General features: G+C 36.5%; 1 protein-coding gene and 1 pseudogene across 2 annotated transcripts; both read left to right on the top strand.

The window, feature by feature from the left end:
* Positions 1 to 264: 264 nt before the first annotated feature.
* On the top strand, positions 265 to 7,152 carry LOC148726322 (uncharacterized; annotated as a pseudogene). The gene is made up of 7 exons (XR_015989391.1): positions 265 to 686; positions 1,726 to 1,840; positions 2,227 to 2,349; positions 2,735 to 2,910; positions 5,313 to 5,634; positions 6,007 to 6,051; positions 6,859 to 7,152. The product of XR_015989391.1 is annotated as an uncharacterized LOC148726322 (transcript).
* A 628-nt stretch (positions 7,153 to 7,780) lies between these two features.
* LOC111345213 (uncharacterized) lies at positions 7,781 to 13,525 on the top strand. Its single transcript, XM_088727060.1, has 6 exons — positions 7,781 to 8,298; positions 9,611 to 9,725; positions 9,838 to 9,957; positions 10,466 to 10,641; positions 11,226 to 11,559; positions 12,362 to 13,525. Exons 1-6 carry the CDS (start codon positions 7,933 to 7,935, stop codon positions 12,403 to 12,405), a joined length of 1,155 nt encoding a protein of 384 aa, XP_088583186.1. The 5' UTR covers positions 7,781 to 7,932; the 3' UTR covers positions 12,406 to 13,525.
* Positions 13,526 to 15,435: the final 1,910 nt, after the last annotated feature.

Here is a 15,435-nt window from a genome sequence, read left to right as displayed (position 1 = left end):
AAAAGAAAAAATTTGAGTCAAACCCGATCAATCAAATTTCATGCGTCATGAATATTTAATTAGTTTTTAACCCTTTTGTTTTTTTCATTCGATATCTTCAATCTCTAATTACATTACAATCTATTTCTTCCACAATATTTTGCATAACCATTGTTTTTTATTGTGTGCCTGTGTTTATTAGAATTCAGAAGTTTCTTAAAACAATGATAAAATAAAAGGTTTGCAAAAAATTGGATGGCAAACAGTGTCGCGCGAGGGGTTCGACAATACCAAGGTTTTGCCACAACAACTGAGTGAACTACGAACACCGAATAATTGTAATGGTCTCAAAGTTGCATCAAGATTTTCTTTTGGTCCTATTATGGTCAGTTTTGATACTTGCAACAGCTGATTCTTCGAAAAGACTTCAAGGTTCCACCGAAGTGTCTGATGGATTTATTTTCTTTGCCAATTTTTTTCCCTTTCCGCATTACAAGCTCGACTCGAGACCATTTGTAACTCGCGCAGTTAATAATGAGCAAGATTGTATTGAAATTTGTTCTAAAATTCCTCGCTGTCGATCACTCAATTTCAAACATGGTGCAGAAGAAAGTGGAAAATTTGACTGTCATCTTTTAGACAACAGCAAATTCAACTCCTCAGCCTTGTTCGAGAAAAACGAGGATTATCATCATTACAGCTTAGCGGTGAGTTGACGAAGTCCGAATTTTACTTTGTTCTCTATTTATTTTGTTCTATTTAATATAATTTTCACTTTTCATGGGTAAAGTTTATCGCCAAAGGAATGTCTTGGTCAATATAACTTAAACCATCGCATCTGGTAATTTATCGAGTTATTTTTATTTTGACCGGTTTCTGGGAAATTTGAAAAACAACAGGTGTGAACTCACATAGAAACAGTAACCACGAAGTTAACAAGAGTTTCCGGGTTTCTTTATTAAATAAATCAATCCAGAAATCAAAATAATCTGTACATATCGAAGTGTTGATAACGCAGGTTTCAGAAATAATTTAAAAGATGAGAAAAAGGTTTAATAAATTTTTTTTCGATCAATTTTCTCTTTATCTCTGAGCTGAGACAGAAACTTTGAATGGAATGAAAACCCCTCGTTCGTGTTTTTAGATCTACAAAAATAAGGTTGTAGTAGTAGCAAGTAGGATAAATATTGTAAGAAATATACAACTTTTTTTAGGGACATGTTTCGGCAAGCTCATACCATCTTGAACTTGAACAAATGAGTCCATCAGAATCGAAGCCGTGAGCTCAGTTTAAAGCCTAGATTGTCCTCTCACTTGAAACGAGATTATCTTGATATTGGAATCATCATGAGAAAAAAACAATTCTTGATGTTTGCCGTTTGAATTTCCTCTTTTTTCACTATTATTCAAAATATTGAGCAGTTTAATATAGATTACGGTCAGTGAAGGAAAGGACACGAAAGAGCTTTTAGTAGACTTGTAAACTTTACGCAAACATGCAGATTCCTACTTCTTTTTCTGTCGTGTACCCAATTAAAGCTTAAGATGAGTTTAATTCTTTATTCATCGTATACTTTATCATCAAAATTCTAGTCATGGGATCCTCAAATTTTGAAAGAAAAGTGCCAGTTTTTGATGAGGTTTTCACATGAAAGGCTTTTTTTAATGTTTTGAGTTTTGTCTTTGTCAATAAATTCCATACTTCCTTTCAAGTAAAGTAAATTGCTTCGTTCATACACGTTTCAGGCCCCTTGTGAACATAATCCATGTAAGAACGGTGGGACCTGCGTACCAGATCACCAGAAACACGAATACAAATGCGCCTGCGTGAGAAGCGTTAAGGGAAACCATTGCGATGAATGTAAGGTTTTATGTCTTTTCTTGAGGATTATTGCAATAATTGACTACGAGATGTTGATCTTAGTTGCCTCTGAATATTTTCCTCCGTATTAAAATGATAAGGCTAATAATAGATTAATTAATGTTGTCCAGTTCCTAAAGTATGTATCCGAAGAAACTTGTTGGATCGTTTCCTGAGCGGAAACATTATCTAATTCAGAATCCCCCTCTCCCTGAAATTGAGAGAAAACTATAAAACAATTTTTAACGGTCAAAAAAAAAAAAAAATGCAACTAATGACGTTTTCTGTTTGAGACCTACGAAGAGCTTTTTCATCACGACACCAACGATTTTCTTCAATACGTGTTTTTTGTTGAAGGAACTTTTTAATTTTCTTTTGTTAATCAGTTTACAAGAGTTGTGCCGAGCTTCTTGATGTTGGAGTGAGTGAAAGTGGGATATACACGATTCAGGATCAACATAATGCCAGCGTGTTCTATGTTTATTGTGATCAAGAACACAGGGAGGGAGGTAAGTACGATTAAATTATCAGCAAACGATGTGCATAAAAAGCGAATTAGTAAAACTGATTAGAGTACATCAAGTTAAGGCTTGTAAAAAAAAAATCGAAAAACAAGGAATGATAAAACAAAGCAAAAAACCAGCTTTCGTAGTTTCATTTCTTCCGTCCGGCTTTTCCGTTTTTTTTCTGAAGAATTCAAACCATAGCAACATGCAAAGGTTGATATAGTGCCATAAACGAAATTCTTCTTCTGTTTATCGGAAGTTAATATGAAATGACATAAATCCCTTACATGCATGCATTTCATACAAAGCAAGTCATATCTCTTTCTCTTATTTTTCATTTTTTCTTTCTCTTTCTCTTTCTCTCTGTTGATTATTTGTTAAAAACTAGGATGGACTATGGTATTCAAAGCGGTGTCTGGTATAGGATCTGATGTTTATCATTTGTGGTCCGCCTCAGACGCCTTATTCGAAAAGTAAATTGAATCCTTAAACTTAAACTCTTCGTTTAAAAATCATTACAAGAACCACCTGGTGAACAAATGGCAAACTTTTGGTCCTAAGAAGGTACGTTTGACTGTGTTTTTTTCTAACTGTGTATGTCGGAGGGCGCGGTTTGACCAGGGTCATGTAAAATGAAATAAATTTTTAAAAAGTTCTTAAGAGCAATGGCCACTCACCGTAAATGTCGAGAATCCGCCGATAGTTGCAAAATTTAGTAATTCGTTTTATTTTTTCTAAAGGACCCTTTTAATGAACATTTTTCGGAAATTATATCAAAAAGTTCTATGGTGGTTTCTTTCCTCCGAAAAATCGAAAAGTTCAAAATACGCCTAAATGGCCTTTGTTCCCCCCTTAAAGCAATGAAAAGTTATGCAACTTCGGCAACTTCGTACGCTATGATGCGACACAATCCCGCTTTTAAATTTTGTGTGCTAGCAGATGGTCCTATCATCTCTTGGAAAAAATTAATTTCTTGCTATGTTGTTACGTTTGAGACTGAATAGTGACCAGTTGAAATAAAGAACTTCGCGTCTCTTTCGCGGAGGTAATATAAAGGTCAACTTCAGTGGCCTATGAACAGGTCTGCCATATATGCCTAAAAATCATAATATACATCATTTTAAAGCTTTATTCTTGTATTTTACTTCCTTCAATTCTCTATCGTGGCCCGTTATAAGCGGCACGTCCAGGTGTAAAAGAGTTTGGGTTATTTTGACAGAAATGCAATGCAAATCGCTGAACAGCTGTCACGACCCATTTAAAGGCCTTTTTAAGAAAGGTGTTGTATGATATCTTTAAAAACCAAAATAGATTTCATCTTAAAGTTTTATCTTGTAGTTTAATACCTCAAAGCTTCTTTCCTGGCCCGCTATAGGCGGCGCGTCCACCTTTCGAAGAGTTCGGGCTAAAACTGAGAAAAAATGTAACGCAGTCCGTTTAACAGCTGTCATGCAAGTAGTCAAGGCCAATCTATTAGCTTGGCAGGAATGGAATGTACCAAATACATGAGATCTTGCGTGACAGATCGCATTACATTTTTTTGTCATTTTAGCCCGAACTCTTTGAATGCTGGACGCGCTGCATATGGCGGGCCAAGAAAGAAACTTGGAGGAATTAAGCTACAAGGATAAAGCTTAAAGAAGATATGTATTTTGATTTGTAAATATATCATACAACACCTTTTCAAAGGCCTTTAAATGGGTCGTGACAGCTGTTCAGCGGTTCGCACTGCATTTTTGACAAAATAGCCCAAACTCTTTTACACCTTGACGGCCGCTTATAGCGGGCCAAAATAGAGAATTAGAGGAATCAAAATACAAGAGTAAAGCTTTAAGATCACGTACATCATATATGACGTACATTATGATTTGTTAGTATATATGGCAGACCTGTCTATAGACCACTGAAGTTGACCTCTGTTTTACCTCCGCGAAAGAGACGCGAAGTACTTAATTTCAACAGGTCACGATTCAGACTTAAACGTAACAGCATAGCAAGAAATTAACATTTTCTAAGAGATGAAAGGACCATCTGCCAGCGCCCAAAATTTAAAAGTGGGATTGCGTCGCGTTGTAGCGTACGAAGTTGCCAAAGTTGCATAATTTTTTCATTGCTTTAGGAGGGACAACGGCCATTTAGGCGTATTTTGAACTTTTCGATTTTTCGGAGGAAAAAAACCGCGATAGAAATTTTTGATATAATTTTCGGAAAAGGTTTATTCAAAGGGTCCTTTAGAAAAAATGAAATGAATTACCAAATTTTGCAACTGTCGGCGGATTCTCAATATTCACGGTCAGTGGCTCTCAAATGTTTTAAGATTCAGTTCCACAATCAGTCTTTTAATACGCCCGTCCGGCGGTCGCTCGGTCAGTAGGTTCATCAGTCAGTCAGTCAGTCAGTCACTCGATTGTTCACTTAGTCCGTGGTCTGTCAGTTAGTTGATCTGTGGGTACATCACTCAGACTCTTGGTACCTTAACTCGTTCGTCTGTCTGTAAATCAGTCAGTCCCTCTGTTAGTCAGCCCATTTGCCTGGTCCTCGTCCATTCGTCCATTTCTCCGTCCATCTGTCCCCTCTTGAGTCAGTCAGTTGGTCAGTCAGCCAGTAAGCTTGTCCGTTCGTCGCTCGTCGGTCGGTTAGTTACTCAGGAAATTTTTAAAACAATCATTTCGAGAAAGTTTGCTGCCGAGAGACCTTCAGCGTGCCTCCTTTCGGATGTAGATGTAAAAGATGTAAAAGCACCCTAGTGCTGGTAGAAAAAGTGAGTTTTTGTGCTCCCAGAGAAAACAAGAGTTCACAATAAGATGAAGAGGATGGAGCACAAACAGACGTGGCCACCATGCATGATGGGGCTGTCATGCATTCACCAAGTTATTCTATCAATTACAGTCAGCCGGTTGACCAGATATTCGATCGATCAATTAGATATCCAGTCGTTGCATACGTTTTATCATTTATTTTCTCAGGCTCGCGTGGCTCTTTACAAAGATGGGAGTGAATTGTTCTCAATTATGTTTGACGCCTCAAGCAGCAACAACCAAAACTGGTTTACCAAAGATCGAGTCATTTCTTCACCATGGACTGACTTAAAAAGCAATCTGCCTCAGTACTTCTCTACTACTGGGGCTAATGGACGAAGATTTTATATCAGTGGGCCCCACTTCAGTTGTGATTGAGACCACGGATGGCTTTCTATAACCCAGCACCACTGTGCTTTCGAAAAAAGCCTCCCGATTACATCTTTCATATACAGCAGTCTTCAAACCAACACCAACTGGAATGTTCAGGGTAAGAAAATCGAGTGGGAAAGTGAATAAAGTAGCACCGTAACGAAATGGACCACAATAGCCAATCAGAACTTAGGTAAATGCACAAGGCGTCAATGAGAATTAAAGGTAAAAAAGGGTGGGAAAATTGACACAAGTGACCAGGTCGTTGTTGATTTAAACTTCGCATCAGATTGGCTGAGGGGATGACCAGAGTTTTCTGAACGAAGAATAGAACGCAAAGAAGCAAAGCTGATACAATCCAAGAATACTTTCAACATTACATTAAAAATTTTTTTTAAGCCTACAAATTTAGTTTCATGTTCAAATACGCTTCCACATGTATAACTGTAAAGTGCCTATTTATTTTTCCCGCTGTTGTCTTTTGCTTTAGAAAATGTTGGTCTCGCAGATGTCCTTGTGGTGTACATTCGCTGAGGTAAATTAAAATTTTAATCTGATGAAGAGCTAACGCTCGAAACTTCAGCTTTGAAACTCTTTACGGTGGCCAATTTACGTTATCAACTCAGTTGATAAAACCAAAATTACCTTGTTATACTCAGCACCAAAGAGCTACTGGAAAGGGTAGGCATGAAGCCACTGAGTGCGGAAGTGATGTCTCGTGGATGGAAAATGATTGGTCATATTCTTAGGAAAGATCGTAATATTGATTGCAATGCTGCTATGAACTGGGCGCCAGAAGGTAAAAGGAGAAAGGGAAGACCAAAAGCCACTTGGAGACGAACGGTAGAGAAAGAAAGGCAAGAGGCAGGTTGGAGGTCGTGGGAGGAGGTGCAAACAGCAGCAACCAATCGAGAGGAGTGGAAGAGCTCTGTGAAGGCCCTAAGTGTCACGAGGCATGAAAAGGATTGATACTCCACCACCGACACGGCACGACAGTCTCTTTAGAAACTTCCCCGCTTTAAAATTTTAAGTGGCTGTTTTAATGAAATTACCACAGCCTCTTGTAAACCGAAAGAAAAGATTTCTCCTAGACGCTTTTAAACCTTTCAACCCTAAGAACTGTATAAACTTTACCAGGTTCGCATTTTTACTGTTCTTTTTCTGAAAATTTGGTGACAACAACCATAAGCCCAGCTTATCATAACTTTTTCACTTTCAAGTTCGTCAAAAGCATTTGGAGAAAACTTTCATCGATCACTCGTGGAATTGAAAGAGTTAAATTATTCTGTTTGATCAGTTTTGAAACTTTTATTTGATTCTGTGTTTGTTATATCTTGTGCAGATGTTAACGACAATTGGCTCATCTGACATGAGGTGTGTCTTAACTTTGACATAACCGAGCTTCCGATAACATCAAGAATCAACAAAGATAAACATCTGCTCAGAACTGAGAAATCCCAAAAAAATAACTAACAGAAGATAATAATTTAAACTAGATTGACGTGATGTCCATGATAGCAAAAGATCTGTTTGAGGAAACATTTGCGTTGAAACCACATATTGACACTAACAATACGTTTTATTCGATAAATGTAAATGAGCTTGCACGTAGGCCGAAATAAACTTTCTTGTCTTATTTGTCGTATACAAATTTCATTTATCATATTGATTTTGTAGAGAAAAACCAATAAATAGTCTCTCGCTCAATATCTAGATTAAAAAAAAAAAAAAAAAACAATTAAACAGAAAACCCTGGTTAAATTTGGACCAGGAAATAACAAATTTCCAGTCGACTTGGCTGGTTAAGTGAAATCACTGAGAGAGAAAAAAAATTGGACCAATTCCCAAATTAAACAATTTGTGTTCTCCTATCTTAGTGTCTAGTAAGGTACTTTATCGTTTTGAGAATCCATATCTGTTGTCAAATCTACAAACAGTTGTCTACACCACAACATTGCAGTTGACTAACAATAAAATCAGCAACACTATCTAATAATCTAGATCAGGAAAATATACAATTCATCTTTGTAGATTTATCGATGGGTGTGTTTTAATTCTCATCAAACAATCTACTTCAGAGGCTGAAAAGAGAACTAAAAAGAAAACATTTGAGTCAAACCCGATCAATCAAATTTCATGCGTCATGAATATTTAATTAGTTTTTAACCCTTTTGTTTTTTTCATTCAATATCTTCAATCTCTAATTACATTACAATCTATTTCTTCTACAATATTTTGCATAAGCATTGTTTTTTATTGTGTGCATGTGTTTATTAAAATTCAGAAGTTTCTCAAAATAATGATAAAATAAACGGTTTGCAAAAAATTGGATGGCAAACAGTGTCGCGCGAGGGGTTCGACAATACCAAGGTTTTGCCACAACAACTCAGTGAACCACGAACACCGAATAATTGTAATGGTCTCAAAGTTGCATCAAGATTTTCCTTTGGTCCTATTATGGTCAGTTTTGATACTTGCCACAGCTGATTCTTCGAAAAGACTTCAAGGTTCCATCAAATTGTCTGATGGAGTTATTTTCTTTTCCAATTTGTTTCCCTTTCCGCATCACAAGCTCGACTCGAGACCATTTGAAACTCGCGCAGTTAATAATGAGCAAGATTGTATTGAAATTTGTTCTAAAATTCCTCGCTGTCGATCACTCAATTTCAAGCATGGTGCAGAAGAAAGTGGAAAATTTGACTGTCATCTTTTAGACAACAGCAAATTCAACTCCTCAGCCTTGTTCGAGAAAAACGAGGATTATCATCATTACAGCTTAGCGGTAAGTTGATGAAGTCCGAATTTCACTTTTTTCTCTATTTATTTTGTTCTATTTAATATAATTTTTACTTTTCATTGGTAAAGTTTATAGCCAAAGGAATGTCTTGGTCAATATAACTTAAACCATCGCATCAGGTAATTTATTGAGTTATTTGTATATTGACCGGGTTTTTGGGAAATTTGAAAAACAACGGGTGTGAACTCACATAGAAACAGTAACCACGAAGTTAACAAGAGTTTCCGGGTTTCTTTATTAGGTAAATCAATCAAAAAATTAAAATAATCTGTACATATCGAAGTGTTGATAACACAGGTTTCAGAAATAATTAAAAAGATGAGAAAAAGGTTTAATCAATTTTTTTTCGATTAATTTTCTCTTTATCTCTGAGCTGAGACAGAAACTTTGAGTAGAATGAAAACCCCTCGTTCGTGTCTTTAGATCTACAAATATAAAATAGAATTTTATCTGACTTAGATCCTAGTATTATTGCTTTTAGAAGTTCGTAATTCAGAAAATGATTTAGCTTTGCCAAAAGCTTTATAATGGCATGGGTGGAAATCTAATTTACATTTAAACTGCTGCAGCTGAAAGTTACATGTTTAGAGCTTCTAAGTCATTTTCTTTACACGTGGGAGTAACTTCTTAAAATATTAACTCTTCATTGTTGTCTTATTCTAATATAATTAACTTTCTAGAAAAAAATGTATTTTAGCTTTCTGCTTCTGTGGCAACTTAAATGAATTTGCAGCTCGAGACTATTCCTCTCAAATACTGTTGATCGGATGGAAATGGTTATTTTAATTGCTTTAAAGAACTTGCCAGCATCGAGTTTAGATCACACTTTCCGTTATAGGAGTAATTTTCTAGGAAACAATGTTGTAGATAAGGCCTTAAAAAAATAATTTTAGTAATGATGACGTCAAAACCCGTTGCCACAGTAACGCAAGTCGAACCCTCTCACCGTGTGTCTCTCTCCACCCTGGAGTAGAAATGAGTACCGGCGAATTGTCAGGGAGAACTAATGAAATGCTGGGGGAAGGGGGGTTAACCTTGCGGTGGACTTTCATTTCATCCAGGGAGGGGGGTAGTAAAATTAGATGGAAACCGAGGTAAGCCCCGGCTCGAGTATACTGTTGTCTGTTGACAAATGCTTTGTGTTCACTTTGCTGTGTTTACCATATCATTTGCATGATTGCAAAGGTGAGCTGTAAGCACAATGGCTAATACAGCGAGGAGTAAAGTGCTCTGAGCTGCGTTAAACTTAGACTGTCGTCATTTAATGAAATGAGAGGTAAACTGTCTCTCCCTTCAGGCTCCTTGTGAACACAATCCATGCAAGAATGGGGGAACATGTTACTCAGTTTTGGAGAAGTACGACTTCAATTGTTTATGTACGGCACATTTTGGAGGCAAAAAATGCGATCTCCGTGAGTGAATTATTTTAGTTTATCTTAAAAATCTATCTTGAATTTCTATTGTGAAATTTCTTTTTTTATCGTGAAATTTTTCCCTTTCTACTTACAATAAAAATTTCTCAAGGAAGCAATATTTGTACCAAGCTTTTGCAAAACGGATCCAAGAAAAGTGGTGTTTATCAAGTTGTGGCAGATGGGAATGAGATGATCAGCATCTTCTGTGATCAAACCAGTAGAGGAGGAGGTAATGAGGCTGAACTTTTACAGTACGCTGCACCGGTCTGATCTCTGAATTATTTCTCGAAACCCTGGCATTCTGCTCCTACAGAGTGGCACTCCCCCCCATCCACTCCTAGTACCTCACCAAACCTTGATGCCAAAGAAAGCAGGTGGTTGGGATACAATCCGAGGTGATAAACTCCTTGGATCTTGGACGTTTGTGGTCATGAATCTGCACCCGTTCAGTTAAGAAGCGAGTCTTAAATCGAAAGACAGCCTTAAAGAAGTTCTTGCGAACCTCGTCCACACAAGTCCCTAAATTCTGATTTCTAGATCTTATGTCAGTGTTAATGATAAAACTTCACCTTTGACTTCTCGTACCCTCCGTATTTCTAAAAGTTCGTTCATTTGTCCCTATCATTTTTGTGATAAATCGATTCACCAGCTACTCCTGCTTTCTTCAGAATACCATTACCACCACCGTGGGGCCTCACTTCAAAACAAATTATAATGTGTTACATGTTTGCCAACAGGTTGGACCATGGTATTCAAGGTAGTGGCCGGTGTTGAAGCTGATATCTCTCTTCTGTGGTCATCTACTGACACTTTAAACGAAAACAAAACAGAATTATTGAATACCACTTCAACGCCCAAAGAAAATTACAAGAACCGCTTGGTCAGGGAATGGCAGACCTTAGGACTCAAGGAGGTGAGAAAATTACAAACAACTTTCACCGACCATCATATGATAATGATGATAATTATTCCCATAATTGTCACTGTCCTCGTTGTTATCATGAGCATCATTAGCTTTATCACCGTCGTTCTTATCATCAACAGCAACATCATCATCGTTTTCTTTATCAGCAACATCATCAGCGTTATCTTTATCATCCTCCTCAGAGTCATTGAGCTCGTTATTGTCGTCGTCACGGTTATAGCCATTGATGTTGTTATCATCGTCCGCATTATGTTGTCGTCATTCTGTCGTTGTGAGAAAGAAAATTTCAGTTGAGTGTTGAACAACCAAAACTAAAGTGAAAATACTTCAGCAGCCAATACGAACCCGAGTAAAAACAAGTAAACTGCCGGAAGAGTGGCTGAACGAGATTGATCAAGTCGTAATTTGTTTTAGTTTTGCATCTAATGGCACGCGATTTTTATACCAATGCAGAGCGAAGCAAACCAAAACAAAATGAAATCCCAGATTACTTTCTACAGTGTACATTAGATTAAAAAAATTTTCTCTGAGTTGGTTTCTTTCTCACTAATTTTGTTTAAACGTAACTTCAGGCGCGGGTTGTTCTCTACCAAAACAATTCTGAAGTTCTATCCATCACGTTCAACGCAACTGGGACCAACAACATCAACTGGTTTGCCATGAATCAGGTGATTGAATCGCCATGGACTGAACTGGCTAGTGAACCGCGAAACATCTTCTCTAATGTTGGTCGAAATGATTCCGATGGCAGAACTTTTCACATAAACAGGAATTATGGGGGATGTAATAATGATGCAGGGTGGCTCTTGGTGACTGAGGGTAAACCATGTAATTACGATGGGAAGTTTTCACCAATAGTGATCTATTATAGCAAATTCGATAACTACACGAACTGGAATTCTCAAGGTAAAGAAATAACTATAAGTTTTGATTTGTAAGTTGGAGTAGAAATAATTGAACGTGACTACATCATTTTAAGGAATGTTACCTGTCAATTCGTGTACCAACGAGGGATGGAAGTGCGGAACTAATCCGAATCATTATTTTTAATTGTGTTTCATTTCCTATTGCAGGGGATATGACGGTTATACCACACTTTCTAACGTACACCACTGTCATCTTTATATACACACTCGCCTAAAGACTAGTCTTCATATTGAGAAAATACTACTTACTCGAGGATTATCCAAGGCCATATAATTCGCCGTGAAGTTTGCAAATCTTATGTTTTCTGTTACCTCACCCTCTTTCTTGTGAGAAATCTGCAATTTATTATTTTCATTGAAACTGTTCAAATTTTCGCCTGTTGTGTCTTGTCTTGTAGCCGATGCGGGTAAACAGAAAATTACTCTGTATCAACCCAACAGCAGCACGATGTGGAATTACTCTTTTTGCTTGACTATAATGGCAAAAGCGAGTTAGTAAATATGTTTATGAACAACAGAAATTAGTCATTAACTTTTCAGATAATTGAAATTAATTTTTAACATTTCTGTAACATACATTGTAACTGTATGTAACTGAAATTAACCCACCGTTCGCAGTGAAATGGCCAAAGTTTTAAGCGTTACATTTAAAAGCCATCATCCCATTCAGAACCTCTATGTTTAACACCATATTTAGTTCACTGTGATCCATACAATATTGAGGGATTCTTAGTTCCATGTCTCGACATCTTTCACTGATACAGAGTCCCTTTTTTTCTTAGAGAATGTTGGCACAGCTGATTTCCTGGTGGTTTTCGTTCGTTGATCCAAGGAGCCAAAAGGAGATGGACATAAATGGTCATAAATTGTTTCGCAGATAACTCTTTAGCACTCTATTACTCAACAAACTATTTTATGAGCTGTACATAATTACTGACTTCCTGTTATGAGCAGGCCAGTGAATGAACTGAAACAGCAATTTTTTAACCGAGTTTCGTGAAGTTTTTCACGAAAGTCATCGCCAAAGTCAGACATTTACTGTTTACCCGTTCCCTAATTACTTCCTTATTTCATATCCGCATTAAAGTCCCTGTAAAGATGTACCAGTCAATTAAATACCACGATATTTCCTTTAGCTAGCAGAGGGAATGCGAAATTGCATGCGACTGAGCAAAACTGAACCGGATTTTCAAGAGGATTCCTTTGTCCATCTGTACAAATTGTGCATTTCTAGTTGAAGAATGTTTCACAGCGTCGGAAATTCCTTAGAAAATCTGCTCGCGACAAACTTAGAGAGATAGTATTATTTTCCCGTAGGTGAGTGTCAACATTTACTTTGAGACGCCCATAGATATCTTTGTTAGTTGGTACTTCTCTTCTCTTATTTTCTTTTTCACCCTTTCTTTCTTTTTCTTTTCATATTCCGCTCTCTAAATTGACTCTGTTAAACTTTTGATTTGTCTTAATTTACAAAACATTGTAGGCATGTGAATGTCATTAATTGTATGAACATTTTAAACAATGACCCTCAACTTTAGACAAGATAGCAAACAACCTAATTACTAAGGCGTGGCTGTACTGTCTGAAACTAGTAATAAGTAATGTTCGTAGGAAAAATAATAAAACAGCGCACAGAGCATCAAGAGAGGATGAGGTTTCTTGAATGTAAAAAAATCGGTAGGTAGAATTCGAAAGAATTTAAACTTCTTCTTGTGCATACTAGTTGTTAATAATAGAAAATATTTATTTATCATCCTTTTGACTCATTAAAAACAGAAAATATTAACTATCTTTAATTGTTTGTTCTGGTTAACCTTGAAAAGGCACGTTATCTCGTTACAAAAAATGGTAGAGTAATTGTCCATTTTTGTAGAAGTATTAACTGTATAAATAGTGTTAATGTTTCATACAGAGATTGATGATGACCATTATACTTTCTATATCTATAGTGTGAAATTTATTTGTTACACAAACAAGGCTTAACTACGATTCTGAAAGAAGGAGATTATCTTGCCTTGTGACTTATAAATAACATCAGGGTTCCTCTCTGTATAATTATGTAGATTCAATATTCATTATCTTAAAAATCACTAAAAAATAAATTTGACCCTGACACGGATTATAAAATCACCATCTTTTTCTTGCGACTCCTTTTGTTTATGAGATTTTCAAAGGTTGCTATTCAATGGGAAAAATATTTCAAACACCATAAATTTGTAATTAATTTTCAAAGGTGGTTAAAAAGCGGAGAGTGTTCTTTTGATTAATTATTTTTTGATAATTTATGGTCGAAAAACACTCGCCGACGAGTCGTTACAAAACCAAAACTTCTCTTTGGACATAGACTTGAATGCAGAACATTGCCCTTCACAGATGCGTCATACTCACTGTTGGAATCATTCATTTGTCCACTGATCATGAGCTATTATTATATTAAAAGCAAAACTATTCTTTAGGGAAAAGTGATTAGTTAAACGCGCTTAATTAGAGAACATTCTTCACCGGACTACTTCTTTTCCGTAGAGATGAAGCTGGATGATGTCATCAAGATTTAAAACTGCCTCTTCTTCTTTTTTCATATCCTTTTCTTTTTAAAAGTGTCCAATCCTGTCAAACTTGACGGAAACCAAGTCTATCTCGTAATCATGACGCTCTTGAAGTTCCTGCAGACCTCATCCACGCAAGTCCCTAAGTTCTGATCTCTAGATCTTATGTCAGTGTTAATAATAATAATAATAATAATAATAATAATAATAATAACTTCTCGTACCCTCCGTGTTTCTAAAAGTTAGTTTGTTTTTCCCTCTCGTTTTTGTGTGAACTTGATTCGGTCCTGCTTTACGTCAGCTCAATCTGGACTAGCTGTAACAAGGAGAGTCTAGGTCGTGTTTTAAAGCTGCAGAAACGAGCAGCTAGGGTAATTTCTGATGCTGACAACCAAGCGTCTAGTGTCGAACTGTTCAATAGACTTCAGTGGCTCCTTTTTTATGAGGAATCTAAAATAGCTAAATGCTGCGTTGCGTACAAACGTATCAAGCGTGGAGTACCCTTATATACTGAAGGCTCTTTAATACTTAATAGTCAGCAACATGATCGTGCAACAAGATATAGCAAAACTAATTTTATTTGCCCAGGATTTAATCGTATGACCGAAGGCGGTAGATCATTCGCAGTCACTACCTGTAAACTTTGGAATAACTTAAGTCTAGAACTCAGGAATTCTGTGTCATTAGAATCTTTAAAGAACAATTATAGAAACAACCTTCTTAATGTACAACAGAAACTACATCATTTAATAGTCTAACATATGACTCATCATTTGCTCTCAAGTTACATTTTATTTTTACTCGTAATTCGTCTTTTTATCAGATAAATATTGCTAGTTTTTGATAGTTATGTTAGAATTCAACATACATTGCTTGTTAGAATTTTTTTAAATAGAGCGCCACAAGTTTATTAGTAACTTCAACTATTCCGTGCCACTCTCTAAATAAAGTGTATTATTATTATCACTAACTGCTCCTGTTGATGAGAAACATCTTCTCTAATGTTGGTGTAGATAATCGCCGAGGCTGAACTTTTCACGTACACAGGAATTATGAGGGATGTAGTAATGATGCAGGGTGGCTCTTGGTGACAGAGGGTATCGACTCTGAATGCGGAAATAAGCTTTCACCTGTAGTGATCTTTTATGGCAAACTCCATGAGCACACGAACTGAAATTTTCAAAGTAAAGAAATAACTATTGGTTTTGATTTGTAACTTGGAGTTGAAATTGTTCAACGCGACTACATCTAAGGATTTTTTAATTTGTGAGTTAAATGCCTCCCCACTTTCACTGGGAGAATAAATGGGT

This window comes from Stylophora pistillata, chromosome 7 (genome assembly GCF_964205215.1).
Source record: "Stylophora pistillata chromosome 7, jaStyPist1.2, whole genome shotgun sequence".
In the NCBI taxonomy this organism is placed as follows: domain Eukaryota; kingdom Metazoa; phylum Cnidaria; class Anthozoa; order Scleractinia; family Pocilloporidae; genus Stylophora; species Stylophora pistillata.
Note: the sequence above shows the minus strand (reverse complement) of the source record. Positions and strands in the feature narration are given on the sequence as shown.